The sequence below is a fragment of the Artemia franciscana genome, chromosome 7, assembly GCF_032884065.1.
Source record: "Artemia franciscana chromosome 7, ASM3288406v1, whole genome shotgun sequence".
Classification (NCBI taxonomy): domain Eukaryota; kingdom Metazoa; phylum Arthropoda; class Branchiopoda; order Anostraca; family Artemiidae; genus Artemia; species Artemia franciscana.
In genome coordinates, this window is record NC_088869.1 from 18,143,321 (window position 1) to 18,168,725 (window position 25,405).

Here is a 25,405-nt window from a genome sequence, read left to right on the forward strand (position 1 = left end):
TATGGATAATATATTGCATGGTTGCGTTTAAGTTCCCGAAGCAGGTCTTTTAAGGCGATTTTATTAAGAAATTAAGAAACCGTCACTGATTTGTTTTTTACTTTCTACGTCTTATTTAGAAATAATGTTAAATTTAGTTAACAAAAAAGAAAAAAGGCGAAATTTTTTTGCTTTATTAAGCAATGATTTCTTCCCTGTTAAACCAAGTTAAGGAATTATAAGGGTTTACTACTGTACCAAGCTTCTACAAAAGAAGAGCTAGCAGTCTACCCAATCTCGTAAACATAAGGCTTATTTGCCTTAAGTAGTAAGGCCTTTAAGCAATAGTAAAGTTGTAGTAAGGCTTATTTATAATCTTTCGTTCTCAGTTTCTTTGAATGGCCAAAAACCTATTGCAATCAGTGCATTCTCATAGCGAGATAATTGCTAAAGATTTTTCGGAAAACACATTTAAATGCGGATAATCCGCATACGAATAAATGCAGTTTAAACAAGCTATAGCATTTTATAATAATATTATCTCCTATCACAGATACTATTGGCCATCTTTTTTCAGTAGAAAGAGAAGAAGTGTACAGCCTCTGCACCATTTTGGTTAATTTTCTTTGGCCTAAAAGTTGTTGAGACCCACAAAGGAACATTTTATCATGCGCATAGGCCTTTTGAAACCTAGTTCTGTAGAATTTCACCCTTCCTGCCATTAATTTCTTTTGTAGATGATCTAAGACCCTAGTGTTAGGACAAAAGGCAAATGTGTGACACGAAAAAAGTGAAATTTCTGTACATGGATGTAGGTGTGTGCACAAGTAGTAATTCTTTATTTAATGCGAATTACTGATAATGAATATCTCTGGTAATGAGAATTTAATGAAATTGAGACTTACAAATATTGCATCTGAATGGCCTAAGTATATATATATAGCACAAATTTTCAACTACCATTACATATCAGCTAAAATAAATGTATTTTAAAAAGTTGACATAGCATTATCCCCTTTACAGCAGAGGCATCAAGTGTAACTTGACCGGAAAAAATAAATGTAAAGAAACATTTATGACCTCTTCAATACAAGCAACTAATTTTGCTTAATAAAATGGAGTGGACGCCTTTATCGGGTTCAAGCGTAGCATATGACTTGATATAAACTCTCTTTCATTGTCTCATCAAGATAGAACACTATGTGGGAGCAGAAAATCCTTGAAACGAATGGGAATGCGTCATGGGAGATACTCATAGATCACTCATGGGAGCAGAAATTTGAAACGAATGGGGATGCGCCTGTGCCCTGATTGCATACATACTAGACATTTGCTCTTTTTGACTTCATAGATTTAATTATCAATCCTTTTTAAGTTAAAAATACAATAACAAAATATCAAGGGTAGTTAATGCCTATCCTTCAAAAAAAGAAAATAAAGAGGACTATGTAACTCTTATTGCAAGTTTAAGACAACATGATTCTCATTGATATTTCAATAACATGAAAATAATACCAAATGACTTTCAATATTTACTATAACTCTTAGTTCATAAAATATAAAAAAAAACTATGGAGAAAAGGTATTGGTACCGAGGAAAAACTTCCTTTCACATTTATATACTTGGGCACTGGAGATAACAAACGCTCGCTATCCTTTCATTATTTCATTTGTAAGTCTACCATAATTAAAATAATAGCTAAGACCATTAAAGCTACATGAGAAACCTTGAAATCCACATGAGAAACCATCCTTGAAATTCCAAAGGTGAAATTACTGTGTCTATTGCAGTTGCCGATGCAATATATGAGTTTATGATTGTGTGTATCAATGCAAAAGGAAGCATCAGCGATTCTGAAATGTTTTCATCAAGATTTTACGGTAATAAACATTTTAGAAAGCACAATAGTATTGTCCCCGCAAAAAGTCATTAGAAGACTTTTTTACCTGTTTTTGAGGGGATCAGGCTGTTCCAATACAAAAAGATTTAATACGAACTTCCTCCGGAAAAAAGAGTGAGTTCGATCATTATTTTCACTACCGCTACTAATATTTTAAGACTAATCTTTCAATATTGATTATCAAGGGGAGCATTGAGAATACTTTTGGAGTTTAAGCTGTTGTGTGGAGAACATTTTAGAGACCAAAACAAGAACAAGACGAGAACAAGCTAGAAACGGCCAAAAACGCAGTCCATAGGACCATGGATAAACCATCGTGACTATCTTGAATCTGGAAGCTCCAAGTACTGCTATATTGGTTACAAATTGCTGTGTTACACTTTCAAGGATGCAAGCGAAAAAAGAATTTGCAAAAACGGTAGTAACAAGAATACACTATACATTTATTTTTATTAGATAGTAGAACTTAGAGCTGGGCCCTAGTCTTTCGACTATTTGAAGCTTTTGAAGTTAGAATCGTATCGTAAGCTTTCAGGATTTTAGAAGTAAAATTATCTATTAACAAAAGACGAGTCGATTTAGCATTACACCCCACAATTTAAAACAAGATGCGCTATACTTGAAAAAGGTTTTAATGTCTTGTCATAATGCCTTGTCATAAACCAAGATGCGCTACACTTGAAAAGGATTTTAATGCCTTGTCATAAAGCTTTACTTATGGGGCAGGAACACTTCCTTATGATTAAAATAATAAGTTCTGTTTTAGTCTTGTTGAAAAACAGACCTATTTTGTCATATGGTCTTTTCGGTGACCGGCGCTAATCCCCTCCCCCGGCAATTACCAACTAGAAAACACCACCCCCTCCCTAAAATACTTCCGTGGAAAATAAAACCGCCCGGAAAACACCCTCGTGGAAAATAGCTCCCCCGAAAATACCCACTGGACAATACTACCCGAGGAATATACCCTCCTCCCTCTGAAAATACACCATGAAAAATACCCCGCGGAAAAGACCCCTCCCCCCATGGAAAATAAGGCTTTCCAAATTTTCAAATTTTATTTGATGATATGTCCCATTATCCATCTTCCTTTGAACCCAGGTGGCTTCCATTAGCTATTGCTAGAAACCACCACTAGCTATTACTCCTTAAAACTAGGACCACATATTCAGTTTATTTTTTCTTTTGGGAGAAGGGATCTCGAATTTATTCTAGAAGTAAAAAAATGTATAGGTGTAGGCGTAACTAATCGGTTTCTACGTAGGGGCAAAGGTCCTTAATGTGAGGATAAAACACAACTACTCTTTTCATTCAATACCAATATTTAAAAAGACATCGTTTCAGCCACTGGGACCTGAAAATTTCCGAAGTTTAGAACTCAAAATTGTATTATTCCTCATATTTGCTTTTTAATACCCATTTTAGAAAAGTGAACATCCCTTAGGATTAATATTTGTCGGATTTAATTAAAATGAGAGTTACAAAATATCACTTTATTCTTATCTATTTGTACACACAAATACTAAGTGAATTTTAACCAATCACAGGAATGTAGTATAACTCTGGCTTTTAATGTTTCGTTAATCTAACTCTTTAAACATCCTCGCAATAAAAGATAATCTGAAGAAGTAGTAATATGCCAAGAATTGGCTATATAAGATTTTAAATTTTCTTTAGCTCCTGCATATTCTTTTCTTTCACTATTTCTTAGATACCTCTTTTAGGGAGTAATAAATATTATTTTGTTCTTTTTCTTGTACATAAAAGAACTGAGTGAATGTTTGAGACAGTATTTTTTGACACACAGTTCAGAAAATTTGGAATATACTACTGGAATATACATTTTATTTTTCGTTAATAATTTTTCAATAAAACTCTTCTATCATACTCATCAATTATAACTAGACTATATTTTCTATAAAATTGTTTAATCGCTCTCAATGGCACATCTAAACTGTATAACCAGCCTTAGGAATTATATGTAGTCGTTGTTATTGGTAAATGCACCAAATGTCAAGTTTGAAATCATTTATTTACCCACCACCCCCCTCTCCCATTTTATAAAAAAATCAGATTTCACGCCTTGTGGGAACATCATTTCATATACTTGACCAAAAACCGAACAAACCACACTTCACCAATAAGACAGAGATTTCTGCAAAGCGTTGTAATTCAGACGGGAAAACGAATAAGGAGCATAAAAAATTTTTTCGTTTAGTTTAAAAAAAATGAACATTCGGCAATCTCGCAGGTTGATTACAGAAATTCAAAATAATTACACGTTTTGCCATTTGCCTTCAAGTAGCCTAGCAGAGGCTTAGGATAGGTCTAGGCCTTATACATATTTTATTCTTTTTAATTCCCTGGGTAACTTGAAGCAAGCATATCAAATCAACTAGTTCTTTTAAGCAATAGAGCATTAGTAGAATAAAGAAGCTATTGGCCACTAATGTTAATTTTTTAAGCAATCCGATTTGTTGAAGCCAATTTCTCTTTGCTAGGGCAATGCTGGTGAATTACCTTTGATACAAAAAAGTATCACCACCAGTGGTATTTCACCAGGAGTGGAGGTTTTCATTTTCAAAACCTACTCTCATGAGTCTCTAAAAAAGGGCCCTAAAATGTCCATGAAAGCTGTGAAGTCTAAAAACACAAAGTAATTTCAGTTTCTAATTAGAAAAATTGATATTAAATCATCAAATAAGGCTAGTTTGATTGTCTGACCCTTAAGGCACAATCTTTTCTAATATTTCCTTTTTTCCAATTTTCCAATGTTGCCCTATTTAAGAAACAATACTGGTGTAAATCTATGACCAATTCACCTCATAAGGAGATATTAAGAAAACAATTCTTACTTCATAATATGCAAAATAATCCTAGTTGACATATTTGTAGTAGGAGAACCTTTGTTTTTTTTTCAAAATTGAGAAAAATATACATAGATTTTAGTGCATTTATCCATTTTCAAATAGGCCTAGTCTATATATGAAAGTTAAACACTATCACAGCCATCTACCGTAAAGATATTAGTAGTGGTAGTAGTAGAACAATCTTATTGAAAAGAATCATTTTTATATATTAGCACAACAAAAGTAGAGCTTGCAAGGATATGCTAAAATAAAAAAAATGAAAAAAGAAAAGGAGTATAGAGCATAAGACCATTTACCAAAACCAACATAAAAATAAACAACATAACATTACAATATAGAACCCCAAAATAACATAATGAAAAATACAGAAAAATAACCCACTGAAAATATAGTTAATCTGTTTTGAAAGCATACCTACTGAGCAACTTCATATGTAAATCAGGTTTAAACTGGTTAAAATTACCATTATTCTTAATATCCTTACTAAGTTTGTTCCAAAGCTTAGTAGCTCTATAAACAATATAAAAAGAAGACCTACTAGAAGCAAGCCTAGGAACCTCAATATTTCCTTGTATCCAAATATTGTGTTGATGAGCATCTGACTTCTCACCAATCATACCTGCAAAACAATCTGGAAGGCCCTCATTATGATACTTATATATAAAAATCCTGCAATCCAGCTGCAGGCATTATATTTACTTCAGTGTAGACTGACCTCATGGACTCCCAGCTCCCCACACCACAAAAAAACTTGGATAGCATTATTCTGGATCACACAGATTAGACAAAGTAATGAGGGGAAAGTACCATAATTGAGTAAGCCATATTGAGGGACAATACAAAATGTAAGGATGAATAAGGGAAAAATATGATAACCATAAAATATTTAGGGGGAAAATATGTTTCAATTTACACATCATACCTAGGTTACATGATTTCATTTTGGAAATTAACTTAAATATTCCTTAAATGATAAGGTTTCATGAACATTAATTTTGAGGTACTTGGTGAAGTGTGTTCAAGTTCTATTAATTTTCATAAAATAACAATAGCAAAAGAATATCCCAAAGGGCTCAATGGACCATTATTTGGGAAACAGTATAAAATAAATAAAGAATCATAAAACTTGTCATAATCATACTAACCAACATCTAAATATAAATATATAAGGAAAAGAAATCAACTCACCAGCAGTCCCCATAAAACAGCAACCCTCACATCACCCAACAATAAAATACAAATTAAAATTCCCTGCATCATAATAGTTCTCTAAAATTCTCTATACATTTAATAGTTCCCTTTTTTGTGGCTATGATACTTTAAAGGGTGATTTTGTTTATCCAACCTTAACTGCAAATTCTCTTTCCCAGAAGCTATCACTTTGAATATATGCATATTGAACTGCACTCTCTTGACCTGCCATGATCCACTTATGTGGAAACAGATAAAATACCAGATGTCCTAGGTTTTCTGATGAGCATCAACTTCCTGGACATTGAGATGTGCATTGAATGGTACTGATGATCTGACAGTTTTGTAAAAAAAAAAAAAAAAAACACTTTTTTACTCCAGAAGGCTTATTTTACAGACTTTTGGTTTGAAAAGGGTTTCAGTATGTAGAAAAAATATTTATAAATGTAACTGTTTGATTAGAAGTTTGAAGATTTATCAGAAAAGGTCACAAAACTCTGATTAACTTAAACTGGAGTGTTTTCACCTACAAATTTGACAGAACAAAAAAGTTACCTGTTTTCAATATAAGTTGGAATCCAATTTGACATGTGTTGAAATACTTTTGGATAGATCCTGGTGGATTTGACATGCCTATTCATTTTACTTTATTTCTCTTCACCTTTTTCATATCTGTAAATGTATAAAATACTATTCATATAGTAGAAGTAAAAAACTGAAAAAAATGCCTCAAGAATAAAGGCAAAATGGGATAATCATACAAAGTGTAATTGCGTGACCTATGTCGCTATGCTATAATGTGTGATATAGATCTCTTTATAAATACCATCTGGAATAGGCCACTTTCTCTTATTTTTAATGATCCAGCAGAGATTTCTTTGTTGTTCATAATTGAAGTTTTGTCAACATTTAACCATTTCAAAGTTAATCTACCAGTTTAATCTACTTTAAATTGTTTTAGTTTTGACTATCCTTTGCATTGGTACCACTTCAGAAAATCTTAGGTGGGGCCAAGCATCAATTCTTGGCTCCCATCCAGCCTTAAACATTTTAATATTTTTGAAGATGCCTATAGGTACTGTAATACCTTTGGGGTTTGCATTTTGCAGCCTATTTAGGGACCAAAACAGTACCAAAATGGAACATTTACTTTATAAATCAGAAACTTTTGTACAGCTATTTCAGCAATGGATATCTCCTTTCCTTCATTTTGCAAAGTTGTCAACAAGCTTCTCAAAATCAAGCTCCATCACTGCAGCCTTCTCAGCAAATATAAGCAGCAAATGTGAAAGTTGCTTGTTTTCCATTGTTGTCTGGAGTTAGTCCTTCACAAATGTCAACACAGAGAAAAAACGTTCGTTTGAGCATGTTGGAAGTAGGAGTGTGAGGACTATCCTGAGAACCTTAAGAAGCTCAGAATAAGCTTCTTTCAATCCTCAGAGGCTTTCAAAGACATTTAAAGCGTTCCCTGGTTTCTGTGGAAGCTACAAAAAAATGTACAAGCTATTAAAGCTTGACACTTCAGCTGCATAGCATTGATTCCCACCCAATTGAAGTATGCTGTGATCACAAGAAGTAAATTTGAGTCCATAAAATTTTTGGATTTGGGTTTAAGGCAATGTGTGGCTTCTAGCACTGGCAGCTGGATAGAAAAATGCTCTTCAAGCTCATTTAACACTCTGTCCAAAACCTTGTTGAACTCTCTCCACATTTTTTTGTCTGTTGTTGTGCTTTTGGAGTCAATGTTGTGCTTTCCAATTGTTGTTGTTGTCAAGTAGTCTCTTAGTCATTTAGATATCTTCTGAACTCATTTTGACTTAGCAGGTATGGCTGAAGAGAGAGCACTTGTTTCCAACAGATCAGCTCTGACATTAATGGCCATCTCTTTAGACTTGCTGTATAGGACACTAAAATACTCGTCATCACGAATTTTTCTCAGTTTGTTCTTTGTTGCACTGATTAAAATGCTAGCTTCTTGAGTAACCAGATCTGCTGCCTGTAGGGTTTCAGAAAGAGGGTTTATCACTGCAAGAACTTTGTGAGTGACATGCATACTGAATGTGAAGGGAAACAACTCTAGCTAGTTCTTAAGGCCTGTAGCTTCTGCTCCTGCCTCTCTGTCAGAAGATTTTTGAACTACGGACAGAACTGCAAGTATACAGTCATCTAGCCAGGATCTTAGCCACTGATCTATACCAGTAAGACCAACGTGTCACTACTGTCCTTTCTAGCATTAGCACAGGCACATAGGCAGTTTTCCAGGCTTTGATGAAAAACTGATATTGAGTGTTGTTGTTTGAGACAAAACTGTAAACTGTTTGAAAAACTGAAAATACTGATGAAATTCTTTGTATTTTCTGCATACAATTGCCAATGACAAGGTTAAGTCTATGGGAATGACAGTGTTTGTACACCACCTGTGGTGCTTTTTCTCAGAGATGGACCTGTACTCCTGAAAAGTGTCCACTCATTACACTGGCCCCATCATAGCACTGTCCAACACACTTTGACCAGTCAAGTCCAATACCCCTTATTTTGTTGTAAATGAAGCTGGCCAAACTCTCAGCGTCAACCTTGCGCTTGTGATAGCAAGTTATGACCCTTTCTTTGATTTTCAGGTCATGAACATAGCACACTAAGATTGCCAGTTGTTCTTTTTTCAAGAGGCATTTTGTCTTGTCAGTAAGAATGGCAAAATACTATGCTTATGTAACTTCTTTAGCAATAGAATTATTTCTTTCCCTATGACCTCAATGCAGTTGTTTTGGTACTTCTGTGACATGTAATGGCCATAGGCCTTACGAGAGTTTTTCATCAAGTCTGGGTTGATTTCCATTAAAGGATGTACTGTCACTACAAAATTCCCTTGATTAGCACTAGCCTCCCCTTCATCATGACCACAAAATACAAGATCCTGCTGTCTCAGTAATGCTCTAGGTTTTAGTAGAGCTTTTATGTACTGTCTATTCTCTAGTATTTCCTTTTCATGTTCTTCGGAGAGGCATGATGCAATAGGTTTTGCTGCCTCCATCTCAGTAGCTTTGAACTGAGTCAAAAAAATGGCACATGTCTTGTGTTGGTTGCTGTTTTCGTGCTGCTGTATAAGGTTCGAAATTATTTTTTTCCAATTCCTAAATCCTATATCAATGAATGCTCTAGCTCCATACCTTTTGCCTGATCTTATTGAGGATCCACTAAAACGTCAGCAATTGAAATAGAACACCAAGTACTGTTCTATTGAATATTTGAGCCATGGTATGCCAGGAAATAGGAGCTGTTAAATTTTTGTTTGCAAATCCCAATGGTGGTGGTGGGATAGTCAGTCAAAACTGGTTGTCAGGGGTTATTATATGGGTTCATGGACAAATCAGTACTGATTGTTGTGGAAGCCATTTCCTCCATTTGTGGTTTTTGCAGAATTGTCTCCTCAGAAAGTTGTCTCACATACAGGGTCTGCTTGTTTGTTGGTAAAACTTTGGTTGCTGATGGGTTGTCCCCATAAAATGTGGTAGATTTACTTACAGTTGGTTTCAAAAATGAAGCCAGTCGTTGGTGCATAATTTATTCTTCTTCTTTCCTTTGGGCTTCTATTTTCCTTTGTTTTTTTGCACCACCCACACCAGATGGACTCATGTTTCAATAATCCGATTTGAAATTGAACACAACTCAACACTGTTTCATAATTCTTTATTTGATGAAGCATAACAAGAAACTTAATACAAAACTGGAATGACACCCTTTTCTGGATACTCCTCTTTTCCAGATGCTAGCCTACACATAAAAGTGCTAACTGACGGGATTCATTAATTACTGGAGACATTTCAATGTCTCCAAGCCCAGAAAGGACTTTACGAACCCCTGCCAAAAGGGTGACAATAAATTAATTAGGGAGAACAGCAAAAACAGGATAGTTTCTTGAAATGCAATAACCATCAAGTATCTTGAATTTGCTATTTAGTAATAATTCACAGTAGAAATATGGTAAAATAAGAGAACAAAGTAGAACAAGGACGAATTAGCAAAGAATTACATGGTTGAAATTGGGCCCCTCCAGAAATCAGAAGAGGGCCATGGCCTCCCTCTGTCCTCCCCAAATGGTGCCACTGATCCTTTGTCTGGAAAATCTGTAATTCTTGAAATAAGCATGTCCTACTTAAGATTATTAGAAGTTTGTGACACCAAAGAGTTTAAAATGTTTTATTAGCATTTTGGATGGGATAGAAATTCCCGGCTAATTAGGGAGAGTTTCAAAGAGAATATCTCATATTTCACATTTTGGGATCTATTTGAAAGAAAACATATTTAAAATTTACTAAGAGAGGGTGTACTTCAATTTCATTCAGTGATAAATAAATTAGGGTGTTGTGATCAACCAATTCAAATGCTTAAAAATATCAACATAGCATGAGTTCAAGCAGCAGTTTCTCATATGATGGAAAAATCTAGCTTCTAGTATCAAATCAGTAAAACTACAATTAAAAAAAACATTTTTTTTTTCTTTAACCCCAATTTAAATTTTTCTTTAAACCCTGGTCCCTAGGAATCAAAGAGGCCTTATCAAACAAAATAAAATGGTCTGGAAAATCAAAAATATGTTCCAAAAGGGCTGAAGTGAAATCTTCAAGTTTAGAATTTTGCTTTAAAGCCAACAAAATAGAGTCTTGATGCTGTAGTAATCTCCCCCTGATCCCTAGAAATACAATTTTATTCTCTTTGATAAGGCCTCTTTAGTTACTAGGGACCAGGGTTTAAAGCAACATTTTTGAAAAACTATTGAAATTAAGAAAATTTTATTCAAGAACATGGCTTTAGATAGAGACATGGGTGAATTTGGTTTGAACTCTATTTACAATAATTTATTAAAGTCAGGTAGAGTAAAGTTCAACTCACCCACTGCAATTAACCTCTGTCCAAGTTTCAGTTTAATTCATGCTAACAAATCAGATCTAGGAAGGTCAAAGAGACTTGCTTCTGTTTTTGCTTTGGAAATATTGAGATTATGAAACAATCAATCATTGTTTTCAATTGCTTTAGTTTAGTATAACTATTGATGACGGTCAATGTATATGTGACCAAAACATCTAGTATTTTTTGTGAAATTTATCACTGTCTATTAAAAGGATTTTATCCCTATTTTAAATTTTATGTATGGTCATGGATAGGTAGTGTGGTCTTCGAAATTATCTAATACATTGAAACATGTGCAAAGCACATGCCAAGTAACTTGAAGGAGCTGATGACCAACCATAACCTTGAAACACGCCATTTGCAGAAGGCGGCTGCATATCTATTCGAATGGAATGGTTCTAATTTCTTAGTAATTGTTGATTATCAAAGCCGTTTTGAAGTCTTCAGACATAGGACATCATTGTCTAATGTGGTCTTAATGCAACTTAAGGGCACTTTGGTTGGCATGGCATACCATCACAGATAGCCTAATGTCTGTCAACAACCCTCAATTCTCTTCCAGAGAATTCATCAGTTTTGCCAGAGCTTGGAGCATATCATTGAGCTCATCCAACCCGAGAAGGCTCTACAGATCATTAAAAAGCATCATGACTGAAGGCAACTGAAAACATTGAAGACTGTTTCCTATGTGTACTAGAATACCAGAATACACCAACTGATTACACCGAATTTCAGAAAATGCCTGACGGAAAAATACCTGCCATCATACTTGGTGCAGACAAGCAAACGTACAATTCTGCAGCAGAAGCACAAGCACCTATTATATCACCCAAATCACAGCTAAGGAGGCATAAGTTTGGGCTGTGAAGGATTTGACGATAGCATATTGCTAGATAGGGGTGACATGTCGACACCCTCTCCACGTTGTGTAAACCACTCCATGCCCACATTGCTGATCCAAGAGAATTAAACAATTGCCTCCCTTCCCCCAGAGCACCATGGCGCCGCCATCTCTAGAATATAACAAGACGCCAACAATGGCATGAACAAGATACAGCCAACTTGTAAGAAATTCCCTGAAACTCAGCTTGTAGGAGGGATTCTATGATGATGAACACTGTATATGTGTTCGAAATATCCAGTTAAATAATTTTATATCTATTCACTGTCAATAAAAAGGTATCATCCCTATTTTGAACTGTTTTACTTTCTTAAAGATTAAATTTGGAAAACCAAACTTTGATCACATATAAGTTAAATCAAATCAACAAACATTGCTTTAATATCCATAGAACACATATTAGACCCATGGAAATGGTTTTGGAAGAGCTATAAGTGAAATAACCTCTCTTTTTAGCCCAAAAATTTAGCCATGACTTGGGCTGTAGGTTGTGCTTTGATACTGATGTCCTTGTGACCACACTTAACTATAAGAGTATGTATTTACTTTACTATTTGACAAGTTTGCAGGGTTATTCCAAAATTCAGATCCCCAGGACATAAAAGGTGTTAGGCATGGCGTAATATCCATAAGCGTAATTTCAGAATTTTGGTTCAGGGGAAGAGGGGCTCCACCTCCAGGGTCTGGGATATCCTTGAGGGGAAGGGAGTTTCAAGGAACTCTTGCCTGATTTTTTTTCCAAATACAAGCTTAAATGTTTCTAAATTCTGAAATACTTTTTTTTTTTGGTAAACCATTTTGCTTATGCTAACTGAATCCCAAACGGTTAAAAAGCAAAAGTGGTGTGGATGTGCCCTAAGTCTTCAATAGCATATTTTGTCTTCAAGTGCTAACAAGGAAATGTGACTATTTAGCAAAGACACTATACTTACATAGTAAATAATAATAAAAAAAAACATTAAACAATACATAATAAACAATACACACATCAAACAAACATAAAATTAAGTTGATAATTCTGCTTTCGCGCCGTCTGGTATTGAGGTTTACCAGTGGATTTTAGGTGCCCAGCGTGCACGACGTGTATCCATTATTGTTTAGCTACTATCAAACTTCCAACGAAACCAGCACTATTGTAATTTTTGCAGTATCAATGTTAATTTGATAAAAGTTTAGTTTAAAATATACCTCTGAACCTAGCACTGTTTCATGTTTTGACAAAAAACAAACCTAGCAATACATAACCAGTTTCTCTCCAATTATTATTTTTATGCTTATTTAATTTCTATGTTATTCAAGCTTTTTCACTATGTTATTCAATTTTGGAATCAATTGATAGAACTAAGAATATTTTTGATGCCATGTTAATTTCACCTTTTGTGTTTTAAGGTCCAGCTTTGGGATTTGTAATTTGGAATTAGAAAACACCTGAAATTTCATTGATATCTTGAGGTTTAAGTATACTATTACTTTACTTAAGATTGATTAGAAACTTAAGAAAAGATTTAGAAAACCATAAACAAGGCCACTCAACTTCTTTTTCTTCTTTGCTTTTTCCAGAAGCAAAGTTTACAAGAAAGTACTTCTCGTGCTTTCTCATAGGAAGAGGTCAGCATACAGATGCACATTTTTATCCCATTTTTTTTTCAGTGGGAAAAGGGAAGAAGGCTTGTACTAATTTTCAAGCAGCAATCCCTTTGTCCTGTGTGCCAATATGTATGTGTGCATTAGGTCAGTTGTTTTGATACATCCTGTATTTGAAGCTTCCTTCTAGCCATGAGATTGTTTATTAATCATCTCAAAGAACAGACCATCATTTCAAGTGTAACCAATTGACGAGAATAAGAATTTGACCCTCTTTTATAGATCATTCTTTATTTCTCTTTAGCTGTCCTTTTGTACTACCCTAGAGTTACTTTTACCCTGTAAAATAAATAGCCTGTTTTCTTAGGAATGGCCCAAATGAAGTATCACTAGCTGGGTTGCTTGCTACTGATGGTTCGTAAGTGGGATTTTCGAATTCTACTACTAAGGATATCTTTTCTGTTGGTTGTATACAATGAGTATTTAGTCTACTATATCAATTTATGGAAGTGGGAGGCTAACACTGGAGAAGGTGCTAGGATCTTGGTTGTTGCTGATCCTCAAATTTTAGGTAAGCCTTCACAGTGAGCTAAACTAGAAATTGCTTATAGAAATAATTTATTTATTTAATTGCAATAATTTTATTACATATAATATATTACTACAATATATTACATACAGTTACAATAAATAATGTAATTATAATAGTTTATTAAATGTAATTAATTACAATAATATAATATATTATAATAATATACAATAATTAATTGCAATAATTTATTTTTACCTCTGTAAATAGAATGCCCTATAATGAGTACTCTGAAGAAAAATAATACGAAAACGAAAACATTGATTTATGTTATTAATGCTCTTTATTTGGAAACCAATTATAAAAACTAAAGAACAGAGCAGAGAAGAAAAAAAAAGAATAGATAACGCACACAACTAGCCATAACAAGCACCGATAAGGACAAAGCCGTTATTAAAGATAATGCAATACCAAAGAAAGAAAAAAATGATACTGGGTCTGTGCTGAAAACTAAGGATGGTTTAGCTTCAGTAACTGGGCATTGGGAAAAAATGCTAATTTTGTTTTACAGAACCACTTTCAAGATACGAATTATGGATCCTTGGGGGAGAACATAGAAGAGGTTTTGTGGAATTGTTGAAAATTGAGTAAAGTTTTGACTCTACAGTAACAAGTCGTTTGTTGTTCGGTTGTCTGACATTGTTTGCTGTAACTTTAGTTAGTATTTCTAACTAGAGTTGGATTTTGGTTTTGATATTTAAAAAGATTGGGTAATGGCACCCTTAAAAAAAAATTAGATATTTTATTGCTTGGCTCTTATTATAAAAAAAAATAAACAGGAGTGTAGCTGAAATTCGTTTTAAAGTTTATTCAGTTGTATTCACCTAAATAAAAAAGAATTATGTGCATTCAGCTTTTCAAAAGCGATATCTCAGGAACGGCCAAGTTTATTAAATTAAAACTATTAACAAATTTTAAGGGATTTTCGAGCTTCAAACTACACTTAGTGCATCAAGGCTGCCCAAACGATATTTTTCACTTTTTGTAAACGTTTTCCACTATGATATAATGTGCAAATAAGGTGTGAAAGCTGCTAAATTGAAACGCTAAGAAGAAGATGGTGTTGGAAACATAGTTTATTTGTAACAAAATATGTATAAAAACCCAGACTTGACATGTGGTCCGAACTGCCCAAACAGCATGCCTTAAAGGTTTTTCTTTTTTTTTTGGGGGGGGGGGGTTTGAGATGAATCCATATACGCTATGTGTATCCAGGTCACCGAGGCATATCTACAATATTTCAGGAACGGCCTGGGGTGTGGAGTTGAAACTTTTGTGCAGAGCTGGGAAAAGCATTGTAAACACGGGGTATTGTGCACACTATGTAAGCATTGTGTACAAAATTCATTCATGCGGAAAAACAGTTTGGAAATTTCTTAAGGCTAACAACTTGTATCGAAAAAAGGGAAAAAAAGAACTGTTTAACGATTCTACTCAAACGGAGTCAAGACTCTTTTCCGAAACAACTGGAGACTAAAGTGGTTCCATGGCTCATCCTTTCTTTTCTTTGCAGGAAAGTAGGCATGTTGCCTCTTGTTTGAAGCAGATTAATGTCGTTATAATTGGAATCATAAAGCGGGCTCTTGGCCCCACTAACATCTCCCAACACTCCTAATTTTCGAACTCCCAAGCATAGCATCTTACATCTTGCTTAAATCGGAATAACATAAGGATTTGATTTTGCAATATTAGTGAGCCGAATTGAGTGAGCAGTCCATCAGTGCCATTTCCACTCCCCTACTACAGACTCAAAGCAAAACATTGAGCATGTTTCGCCTTGTTTTACCGGAATCATGGAAGTATTATCAATCTGCATGATTAAAGAACCAAAGTTAGACTACGCCTCTCTAAGAATGCTCACCAGCCTTAAAGTATGTTGGTGGACATTTTGCACATCTTTTAACCAGTATCATACAGTGGTTTTGGTCTGAACGATTAAAGGAGGAAAGTTGGCCCGTGAATGCTCAAATACTCCCCGACCCTCCTACTCCAACTTTGTAGCAGGCAAACTGGTATGTTACACCTTGTATGAATTTGAAATGTGCGATGATTTTAAATATGTTTGATTTTAGACACAAAGTGGCTCCATAGTCCCACAAACCCCTCTTCCCACCAAATGTATTAGCAGAAAGGTAGAAAAGTTGCGTTTTGGCTGACGGGCTTTTACACTAGTATTTGCTCTCTGTACTGATGCTGGGTCAAATTGAGCACGTCAACCTCCCCCTCATCATCACTTGTAACGGTAAATTTCTAGCAGAACGGTATGTATGTTCCGTTGTTTTTGAAAATATATCACACAGAGGTATGTAATTTGTATGGTTAGAAGATTAAAGTGGTATAGTTGCTCTTTCAAAACTCCATTCCTTCCTTCTCCAGCTTTTAAGTGGAAAGTAGGTATTTTCTTCGTTGTTTGAATCGGAAGTGTGGTTCGATTATCAATCTGAGTGATTTTACAAAACGAGTCTTTTCCCCCTCGGAGACACCCTCTCAACCGAAAGGATTTTCATCTGTATGATCGGTGGCAAAACGAAGGCTCTTGGACCCTCCAAGAACCCGCCCGTGTCGCCAACTTTTCAGAAGAAAGTCAAGTAGATTTTCCTTTTTGACCGATCGGTTTTATCGGACGATTTGTAAGGGCATATTTCTCTTTTGTGACCTCCAATCTATTTAAAACTTATTGGACAAAACCAGTGGATAGATTTCCACATGCATACCATTTCTGAGCCCTACCTACCTTCCGCACTGTGTCCGGCTTCACTTTAAATTCAGTATGGGAGTATCTACAGCCAAGAAGACATCAACTAGTCATCTAGTCTGGTTTGAGAGGCTAATGCAGCAACTGTGCAGTCTATTGCAGCAACTGTGTTCTATGGGTCACAATTGTGGAGTAACACATGCAACTATATCTCATGGTTAATAATTTGCTCTTTATCACGTTTGAAGATGCATTGTGATTGTTGTAAATAATTTTTTGTAAGGTCTAAATGTTATTAGTCAACTGTTCGTTTTTGTTTTTACCTGTATGAAGACTGTGTACTATTTACTGCGGCTGATGAGCATCCTTGGAACGGTTCATTGTGTAAACATTGTGTAGTGTACGGTTGATTTTCGGATATAGTACAGGGCATGTTTTCTTGCTCAATTCTAATGGAATTAAACTTTTAAACCGTGATTTGCTTGTATTTTTGAAGAAATAATATGAGGTTCTATCAGTATTCAAAGCTATTTGATTTCAAAAAAATTTAGCTTTGAATCCAGAAGATCTTTCAAACAAAATGTAGTGAATCCGCAAAATTGAAACTTCTCAATAGAAAGAATAACACAAAAAGAATATATTTGGGAAAACCAGTGTCAGTTCCAGTGCTTAGAAAGTGAAGATCGGTCGATCCGTGATAAAAAAAAATTCTACCGTGTCTAGAAAGAAATTTACCTCTAAAATGTCAAACAAATTTAATGCGTCACGGCAACTTGTGAAATTGGTTGTAAGCGGAGGAAGCAGTTTCGTATATAAGAAAGTTCCGCTTATATTGTGTGCTTTTCAGAGTACTACTCAATTAAAATTAAAAGAGGCATCAAATCAAAAGTCGGAACCAAAAGTCGGAATTTGGCATTCAAGACAGATTTTTTTTTTTAAACCTGGAAGAGATAAGGAATATTATTTTCCGGCTCTTCTAAGAGGGAAAATTTAATATTATGCAAGAATATGAAATACATTTGTTCTGGAAACGTTTACTTTCCCATCTATAATAGTCTCGTTTTGATACCATTTAAGTAATTTTTTTTCGGAAAATTCCTATAGATTTTACTAATTTCGTAGGAATTCTTCCCCCATCCATGTGATTCCCCGGCCCAGGAAAAAATTTCTGGATCTCTTACCGCTTTAGAGCTACAGACTCCTAATCATAAAAAAATTTAACAGCTGCGAAAGTAGTAATGTTGCCCAGCAACACAAGAAATCTTAGACCGTTCAGTTTTACAACGATAATTTGTCCTATATCGCAAAAAGCGATTTATAAGTGAGAATCGTAAAGCTTGTTCCTCTTCAAGGTCGGTATTCGTATTCAGGAGTTTTTTCTATGAAGAGGAAGGAGAGGGCTGATAAGGAAAAATACCTTTTGTTTGATAATTTGAATAATAGTGCCCAGAAATCCTGGAAAATTTAGGGTTTTTGAAAGGTGGGGGCTCGAGTCCCCCATTTGGCCACTACCTGCTCGTACTAATTGGTCTGCCTTTTTTTCTGATACATTCTAGAGTTGGAAAATAGCAGAGAAGCAGTTTTGCCATCTGAAGTAAAATATGTGGCAATAAGCTGGGGATATGTATAGAATTAACTTTTTTCAACATTGAGTACATGTGAAATAGTTATTGGATGTTATTTTTTGAGGCTTTAGCTTTTATATCTTGCTGTTTTAGCAATAATAACATAAATCGTGTTAGGTTTTATGGTTTTGTCAAATTTATAAAGCACTAGCTTATATACATTGTGCATTTTAAAACTAACAACATTGATTGGATGTCATGAAGCAGAGAATAAGTTTGGGTTTAAGAATACAGCATATTTTGAGACCGTCTTTAAGGAACTTGTGTGCCCGGGGATCGATCCCCGCCACAGTAAGGATGGGTGACAAAGTTGCCATTTGCCCACGTAAAAGAAGACTTAGCAACAGCGACGTTGGTTCGATGTCTCAGGCTCAGGAGGATCTTTGTCCTTTATTCCTTAAGGAACTTGTCATCATTTATTCAATTTAATACCAGTGTAGTAAATTAAATGTCCATCCTGTTTTTGGGCGGGTAGGGGGGGCTTTTACAGTCATAGAATTGGGCTCGTTGAGCTATTGCTCTTCTTGAACCTATACAGTGTTGAACGTATATGTTTCTTCTGCTTTGAGTAACACTAAGAGTTGTTTTTTACTACTACTACTACTAATAACTCACTGCAGCACCAAGCCGCCTGAGGCCAACACAGCTACGCACGCTCCTCCTCCAACCTAATCTATTCAAGGCCTCCCTCTTTACACCCTCCCAAGAAGTTCCCATTTCCTTTAAATCTTTATTTATGACATCCTGCCAACCCAGACAAGGACGACCTGCTTTTCGTGTAGCCCCAGACGGTTGGCCAAAAAGGACAATCTTCGGCAATCTGCCATCCATCCGCAGAACGTGGCCTAGCCATCTCAACCTTTCTTTCATTATAGCCCTAGAAAGCGGGATTGAACCACATTTTTTGTACAACCTACTATTTGAAATACGGTCAGTCAGCCGGGTACCCAGAACAATCCGTAGGCAATTTCTCTGGAAAACATCTAGTAAATTTTCATCTGCTTTTCGGAGCGCCCATGCTTCAGAGCCATATTTGACCACTGTCATCACTGTAGCTTCCAACATTCCAATCTTGGTTTGCAGACTTATTTTCCTATTCTTCCAAACTTTTTTTAACCGTGAAAAAACACCCTGAGTCTTAGCTATTCTGCTTTTAACATCTTCACTGCTCCCACCATCTTTACAAATAATACTACCAAGGTAAGTGAAGCTCCCAACCTGATCAATCTTTTCGTTACCCAATGTCACCTTTTCATTTTCACTTATTCCTAGCCTTAGTGACTTAGTCTTCTTAGCATTAATTTTCAAGCCTATTTTAGCACCCTGAACTCGCAAAACCTCTAAAAATTCAGTCATTTTTTTTGCTCACACTTTCATCTAATATGCTTAAATCATTAGCATAATTTAAGTCCAGGAGCGTTTTTCCTCCCCATTTGATTCCGTGATCTCCAATTGCCTTTCCTGTGCTCCTTAAGACGAAGTCCATCAAAATGATCCGTATAAAGGGGGATAGAACACAACTCTGTTCAACTCCTGATTTAATACAAAACCAGTTGCTAACCTCATTTCCTACCTTAACTGCAGCAGTATTATTCTCGTACATAGCATAAATCACTTTAATGTATTTTTCTGGTATACCATATAAGGATAAAACCTTTGCTAACGCTCTTCTATCAACGGAATCGTAAGCTTGCTCATAATCGATAAAACTGAGGACTAAAGATTTTGACAACGAAGGGACTTCAGATATATGTAATAAAAGGAAAATATAAAAAGGCGCATTAAATATAAAGAAGCCTTTATCTTTTTTTTCAGAACTTCTGAACTTTGGATTTTTTAAGCTTTGTACAGAGAATATTAATATTCTAGATGAAACAAACATTACACTAAATCTGCAACTTTTTTTTTCAAAATTTAATGTAGAAGCAATAATGAGATCAGACTATTAATATTCTAGATGAAACAAACATTACACTAAATCTGCAACTTTTTTTTCAAAATTTAATGTAGAAGCAATAATGAGATCAGACTTGTGTGGCCTTAAGTTCCATATGCATTCTAATTTTCTTTCAGGCTACGAAAATGAAAATATCATTACTAGATGGGACTCTGATAGATATTTGCGTTCTACTTTTCAAGTGGCATCAAATTTTTTCAAGCCTGACATTGTAGTTTTTCTTGGGGACTTGACAGACGAAGGTAGCTTATCAAATGATCAGCTTTTCTCTGAATACGCTTCCAGATTCATGACTCTTTTTCATGTAGATTCATCTGTAAAAACTATATATTTGCCAGGTAAGTTAGTCAATATGGAGAATGATTCATATCAGTGTATTTCGGTTCCTGGCACAAGCAAATCTGAAAGACAGAAATTACTTATTTAAGTGATCAGCTTTCCGCCTCTTCTTCAAATAGATTTAACAGTAAGAAATTTTCGCTCGAGTTCAAACATATTGCTTTTTGTTGAAAATGCCTTCTTGTTTATAAAAAGAAATGTACTTCCTTATAGTCTGTGCTGTTATAACCAAGGCTATATACAGGAGGTAATGGGGTTTGATCCCCCCCCCCAATTTTTTTTCCGACTCTTAAAAACGTAGCAAAAATGAATATAAACAAATTTTTGATAAGTTTTTAAAGTCTTTTTTGTAAGCTTCACCTCAAAAAAGTTCTTTTGTAGACCACCCCCCCCCCGAAATTCCTTTTGTAACCCCCCACCCCCGAAAAAAATTCCTGGATACGGCCCTGTTTGCAATCACCCAAAAAAAATTTCTGTTTACTGATTTTACACTTATTAGACATATTTAACATGTAACTGTTTTTAGTTTTGTTTTCTCTCTCTCTCTGTCATTGTTCTCTTCTCTATTTTCTCGTTTCATTCTTTAACACCGTTCTAGTTTTTATTCTTCATTTTATTAGTAATAAAATAGGAAATAAACCAGAAGTTGCTAGCTCCTCATGGCGCTATTACACACACCTGGGTCTTGCGCAATACTATAGCGTGTCTGTAACGTTAAATTACACCTGTACGTTACGCCATAGAGAATGTTTTCTAAGAGATGCAGGTGTGCGTAATGATGGTACACACGTGGGATGTGACTCAGTCTTACGTGACTTGATAGATTTATTTCGGGATGACGCAATCTTACGTTACTTGGTAAATTTATTGGGAGTGACGTAATGACAGCGCACACCTGGGGTGTTACGTATTGACGGTGCATACATGGGTATTACATAATACTTTTAAGAGATTTTTTGCTTCAGGATTTCATTTTCTTTCAAGGTGTTTTTTTTTCTTTCGGTGTGTTTTCTTTTCTTCAAGATTTGATTTTCTTTCAAGGCGTTTTTTTGCTTTCAGGGTGTTTTTAAGATATATTTTGTTTTACTTTTATTTTGTTTTATATACTTGTTTTGACTTTTTTTCTAAGGTAACCTATATATTCCACATTAGATTTTTGTCCGCATTACCATTTGAAAGAGATTTTCCCTCAGTAAAATGGAGCGCTAGACAGGTGGACTATGAAAGCCTTTCTAATATTATTATTCGTTTAATACTTTCTAAGTTATAACTTATTGCACGCAAGGATAATCCTCTGTTTCCGCTTACTAGAATGATTAAATGGATTGCGTGTTCCCATTGGCTGCAGTAATTGACCTGAAGGGGGGAAGATCGATTACTAGAAATTGCTTACATTTTGTGAGCACCTGCCTCTTAAGTAATGCTTTAGAAATTGTTATCAGATTATATTGGTGCTTGTTCATCATGTATTTTTTTAGTAATAGAGTCTTTTACTCTATTGGAACTTGGATATGCTGTCACAGATGAAATAAAAGTGAAAGTATCAATCTGGCTAGAATATGGTACAACTTCATATCAAGGCGGCACATTCGTGCCTCTATAAAGAGGCGACCCACGACAATGTTAAGCGATCTTCGGTTCCAGTGGTCGCAGAGGGATGGGGAGGGATGTATTTCGTAGCCCGAGCTCCAACTAAGAAACCTGCCAAATTTCATCCCCCTCCAACTTTTCCTTCATGGGGAAAATCTGGCCGAAAGTTTCGACCCGTCAACCCCAGCCCCCTTTAACATTGTCCGATCGGACTGAAATTCACAAGTTAAGGTCCCCTAGGGCCCAGGATCTTATCCGCGAAATTTCAGCTCGATCCGATAACTCCTTCCCTGTTTTCCAGAAACCACGCATTAGCTACTTAATTAACGCATTTCTCTCCATAAGAGCCCATGTTAATTTGAAATTTTTAAAAATTATTGAGAAGTTATATTTACACACATGTAAGTGATTAGCTCAGTCGGAAGAGCGTGGTACTTTTAATCCTCTGGTCAAGGGTTCAAGTCCCTTACGGGCGGTTTTTTTTAACAACATCAAAATAAAAGTGTATAATTTTGATAACACCTGGACAGCTTATCAATTGAGAGATAACAGAATATTAGCTTCTTATGAGCAAAAGAAACATTTCGGTCATTCTATCTATTTTTTTTTCTATTTTATACAATGATTTAAAAGCGGGGGGGCGGCAGCCACCCAAGTTCCTCTCCTAATTCCTGTACGAGGAGTACAGGAATTATTAAATTACATCCACCATGGATTGTAGAAAATCGTACAGAAATAATATGAAAAAAACTTCGTTTTCTTAAAGAGTTAAAGAGGCTGCGTTCCAAAGTCGAACCTTAAAACGTACAGGAATTAGAAGAGGCAGTTGGGGGGCTGCCGCCCCCCAAACCCCCAGCTTTTAAAGATTCTTTTGTACAGGTTTTTTGTTTTTTTGCTAACCCCCCGCTCTTGGCTTCGGAAAGGCCCTCTGTTAATTAACAAAAAATTGAAATGAATGAATAATGGAATAACTTCGAAAAATGTTAAACACAAGAGGACAGGAGAACCATTGCGCCAAAACTAGTAATTAGTAACAATGAAGTCCCCCCACAAAAAAAAACTGTACAAAAGAGTCTTTAAAAGCTGGGGGTTTGGGGGGCGGCAGCCCCCCAACTGCCTCTTCTAATTCCTGTACGTTTTAAGGTTCGACTTTGGGACGCAGCCTCTTTAACTCTTTAAGAAAACGAAGTTTTTTTCATATTATATGATCAAAAGTCGGAAGTATCAATATGACTAGAATATGGTACACCTTAATATATGATCAAAAGTCTTTCTTTTTCTCTTCCCTACACAGAATTTAGCAATTATATTAGAGGCAATCTTGAACGGGCATACCTTTGTATATAGACTACAATATGCTTAAATTGCAGTTAAAAAACTCAGCCAATGGAAAAACAAAAACGTGAAAAAACCTGATATAGGATAAAATACAAGAGAAAACCAAGCGTGAATGAAAGAAAGGCATGGGTCCTAGCACACCATTTCAGGGAGGGAAGAGTGGAGGGTTTCAATTAAAAGTAAATTTATGTCCTACTAATAGGTATTTCTGAGAGATAGAAACCAATTCCAGAGCGATGGCTTGTTAATTATAGATAAATTTAAGCCGTATTAAGAGGTATTTCTTTGAGGTCTTACTGAAAATACATCGTTTCTTTGCTCTATTAGATGTAACTAGGAGAAAAGAAACACATTTGTGCATTCGGTTATTTCTGAGAGGTTTTAATGAAAATATCACGTTTTTTGAGCCAAGACTATGCCTATTTTATGACGCCGTGACAATATGTTGCTAGCCCCCCTAGCAACCAACTCCAGAGGGGAGGCTTGTTATTAGAAATAATCTTAAACCTTATGAGTTATTTCTGAGGGGTGTTGATGAAAATTCCACGTTTCTTTAAGCCAATACTATGTATATTTACGCCACCGTCACAATAAAATTTAAACTATGTTGAGATTTATTTCTGATAGGTCTTAATGAAAATACCTCGTTCTTTTGAACTAAGACTATGTATATTCATGCCACCGTGGCAACATGTGGCTAGCACACCTGAACAACCAATTCACGGGGGGGGGGTTATTATAGATAAATTTTAGCCGTATTAAGAGTTTTTTCTGAGAGGTCTTAATGAAATGCCTCATTTCTTTGACTATGTGCTAGATATCAGTCCCCCTTCGCCGAAAAATTATTTTACCATCTCCCATTTCAACTTTAGACTGTAGAACATGTTAGTCCAAGCAATACACTTCACGTCACATTATGGATGGCGTACGGCACCCTCTGGCACTCTTTATCATTGCTAAGGCATTTTATAGGCGTTTTTCTTGTTAAAAATAATGATTGAAATCCAATAGTTCGTTTCTTCGCAAGCCACCCTCAACGTGATTTGGGCCACACTGACTGGCCTTCTGACACCCTCTAGCATCCTTTCATCATTCCTAAGACATTTCCCAGATATTTTAGTGTTAAAAATCATACATTAAATCGGTTGGCTCTTTTTTTCGTAAGCCAGTTCTTCGGGATACACCATCTCAATTCACGCCAGCGTGTCACACTATTAATGGCCTTTTGGCACCCTATGGCCCCCTCATCATTCCTAAAATATTTTTCAGATATTTTTTGTTAAAAATCATGTTTTAAATCCATTGGCTTATGTTTTTGCAAGCCAACCCTAACCGAATGTTGACAAAATCAAAATCACAACAGAACCGAATGTTCAGAATTTTTAAGACATGGAGGGATCTAAGCAGAACTAAAGTTGTCATTTTTATTTTTGGATCTCAGGGACTTATCTTTTGAAATTTTGTGTTAATGCAAACGTTCTCCCATTTTTTGATGGGTCTTACCAATGTAAAATTTCACACCTGAACACGGGACTTTGTAGACACCACTGCCCAGTATAAGGCCAGTTTTATTCTATCCAAGTTAAAAATGTTCATTTTTTTGTTATGTTTTGTGATTATGTTTTTTTTTCAATTGAGATTATGTTGTTTTGAGAAATTATACTTTTTTCAAGGTTGTCGCTGAGTTTCAAGATGTATGTAAAGTGCTGAAAGTTTTGTTATCAATTGCCAGAGTAACTGAATCAAGTGAAACGAGCTCCCTATTCTCCTGTTTTATCTTTTTTAATCGTCTATTCATGATATTTTCAATAAGCTGAAATGGGTAGCCATTGCAGAATAGAATATATATCAACAAAATTTAATTCAGAATTTACACGTTTACGTGAACAGATTCTTAGAACTCTATCGACTAGAGAGAATATTACCCCTCTTTTCACA

The 25,405-nt window shown here is 35.4% G+C and overlaps 1 protein-coding gene across 3 annotated transcripts in view; it reads left to right on the forward strand.

Moving 5' to 3' along the window:
• The first annotated feature begins 4,130 nt into the window (after positions 1-4,130).
• The window catches only part of LOC136028928 (metallophosphoesterase 1 homolog), a 26,397-nt gene continuing 5,122 nt past the window's right edge, over positions 4,131-25,405 (forward strand). The window contains exons 1-3 of one of the 3 annotated variants that reach the window (XM_065706905.1): positions 4,131-4,206; positions 13,702-13,905; positions 20,317-20,538. In XM_065706905.1, coding sequence (XP_065562977.1) covers positions 13,746-13,905; positions 20,317-20,538 — 382 coding nt within the window. In that variant the 5' untranslated portion in view covers positions 4,131-4,206; positions 13,702-13,745. Of the gene's footprint in view, positions 4,248-13,701; positions 13,906-20,316; positions 20,539-25,405 lie in introns of all 3 variants that reach the window. The other 2 variants (XM_065706907.1, XM_065706906.1) reach the window with 2 other exon arrangements.